The 2,500-nt window shown below is 39.1% G+C and overlaps 1 protein-coding gene across 1 annotated transcript in view; it reads right to left on the bottom strand.

Moving 5' to 3' along the window:
- Positions 1-223: 223 nt before the first annotated feature.
- Positions 224-2,500, bottom strand: part of LOC143040568 (uncharacterized) — a 13,192-nt gene continuing 10,915 nt past the window's right edge. Inside the window, exon 4 of the mRNA XM_076211646.1 lies at positions 224-284. Coding sequence (XP_076067761.1) covers positions 224-284 — 61 coding nt within the window. The remainder of the gene's footprint in view (positions 285-2,500) is intronic.

Here is a 2,500-nt window from a genome sequence, read left to right as displayed (position 1 = left end):
TCAATACTTCAAAGTGCAGAATACCAAATACCCCCGAAAATGAGAAGAGCTATTAAGAGCCTTTACAATTCCAATAATACAGCAGTTAAGCCCGTTAGTGACCATACCGTTGTTCGATATATCATCTGGAGTGCGTCAGGGTAATGTGCTATCCCAAATCTCTTTATCATATTAATGGATGAAGTGATGGAGAAAGGAATCCTATAGAATCAACGGAATTTTCCTATGCAGATGATACACTCAGCATTGAATCATCTTCACACGCTGCAATTGAATTCTTTAATCTGTGGAACGCGGTACTCACAGAGTACGGACTAAAGCTAATTCTTGGTAAAACTGAAATAATGGCAGTAAGCAGGAGAGAAGAAATATTGAACATGGAGATCAATGGAGTACCAATTCAGCAGAAATAATCAGTAAAATATCTAGGAGTCACCTAGGATGGCAAAACAAAACAAGAAAGTGCAGTAGTAGCTAGAATTGCTACCTATAGCCAAAATCTAGGGCTACTATACTCATTGATGAGAGATCGAAATGTCCGTACCGCAGTTAAAATACTGATATACTAGAGTATTTTTAGACCCATATTGACATCTGGATGTGAGTCATGGACTTTGACAACAAAGACCAGCAGCAAAGTCCAAGCAGAATAAATGAGGGCATTGGAACTCATCAAGGGAGTTACGGGGTTTGACCACATACGCAACGATGCAATTAGGCAAGAGTTGGAGGTATGCAGAAATTGAAGTGCGGTACTGCCGAGGGCTAGAACTCAGCGATCACATGACAAGTGCCGTAGTAACTAACCAACTACGCTATCTTGATAACGTAGTTGGTTAGTTACTAAGGCACTTGTCATGTGATTGCTGAGTTCGAGTCTTCGGCAGTATAGCATTTCAATTTCTGTATGTTGCCCCATTGGGTCTCCCGATGTTGAAGGCTTAGAATTAAAGTGCATTGTGGTTGATAATATATATATATATATATATATATATATATATATATATATATATATATATATATATATATATATATCGTATGAAATACCAGCAGAACTACTAAAAATGGGGGAGGTCCTGGAAAAAGAGGTTTATGAATTAATAAAAGAAATATGGAATAAGGAAAAATTACCAACAAAATGGCAAAAGGGGATTATTATTCCAATTTATTAGAAAGGAAGCAAACTAGAGTGTGCCAATTATAGAGGGATAAGCCTATCATATGTGTTATACAAAGTATACACAAGAATTCTAATGAAGCGGATTTAGGCGAAACAGATCAACTACGGATCATATTCACACAGTCCGCCAACTAATGGAGAAATATTACGAATACGATAAGACCCTATATTAGCTATTTGTAGATTTCAAACAAGCATATGATAGTGTGCACAGACCATCAATGGGGCACATAATGGCAGTACTGAATATTCCAGCTAAATTGATATTCCTCATTAGAACGTGCTACATAGGAGGCAGATGTACAGTAATACTTGGAAGGAAAGATACAGAAAGTTTCAATATACACAGTGGCCTTAGGCAGGGATGTATGCTGTCTCCTTTGCTGTTTAATCTTGCACTGGAGAAAGCAGTCAGGCAGATTACCAACCATCCAGGTGAAGCTTAGTTATCCAATGGTCAGATAACCCACCTCGCTTATGCCGATGATGTGGATGTGGTGGCCGAGACTGTGGAGGAAATTAACTAGATCTTTACAGTATTCCAGACAACAGAAGAACAGATAGGCCTAAAATGCAATGAGCAGAAAACGGAAATTATGAAAATAAGTAGAAATGGGAATCATACACCAGGAGAAGAGCAAGTTGGATCACTAAGGGTGAAGAAAGTGGATAAGTTCTAGTACCTAGGATCCATTGTCAGTGAGAGAAATAAATTGGACATGGAAATAAATGAACGAATAGCTGTAGGAGACAGATGTTACCATGCCCTGGCATCTGTGATGATGAGTCGGACCATCAGCAGAAGAACTAAGATAAGAACATATAACACTGTAATAAAACCAACAGTCCTGTACGGATGTGAGACATGGACATTAATAAAAGAAAGGGAGAAGAGACTGGAAATTTTTGAAAACAATATCCTGAGAAGAATCCTCGGCCCAGTATATGATGAAGAAGAAGGGAAGTGTAGACTCGGCAACCGTACATTCAGGATGAAATACGGGGAAGAAGAACAAGGTAGGCTGGATACTGCGTACGAATGGAGGCAGACAGACTACCAAAGAAGGTGATGGAAGGAGGAGTAGAGGGCAGACGACCAGTAGGGAGACCTAGGTACAGATGGATGGATGGAGTAAAGAAGGACGTGGCGAGGGTGGCACCAAGAGAGGACTGGAAAGAATTGACAGAGGATAGAACCATCTGGAGAGGCATAGTGAAAGCGGTGAAGGGCCGTCCGGCCTGACAACCAACAGAGTATGTAAGAATATACTATATACATATATATATATATATATATATATATATATATATATATATATA

The sequence above is a fragment of the Oratosquilla oratoria genome, chromosome 29 (assembly GCF_046742065.1).
Source record: "Oratosquilla oratoria isolate Oo_2021 chromosome 29, ASM4674206v1, whole genome shotgun sequence".
NCBI classification, from domain to species: Eukaryota; Metazoa; Arthropoda; class Malacostraca; order Stomatopoda; family Squillidae; genus Oratosquilla; species Oratosquilla oratoria.
The sequence above is the reverse complement of the archived record's forward strand: the minus strand, read 5'-3'. Positions and strand labels throughout refer to the sequence as shown.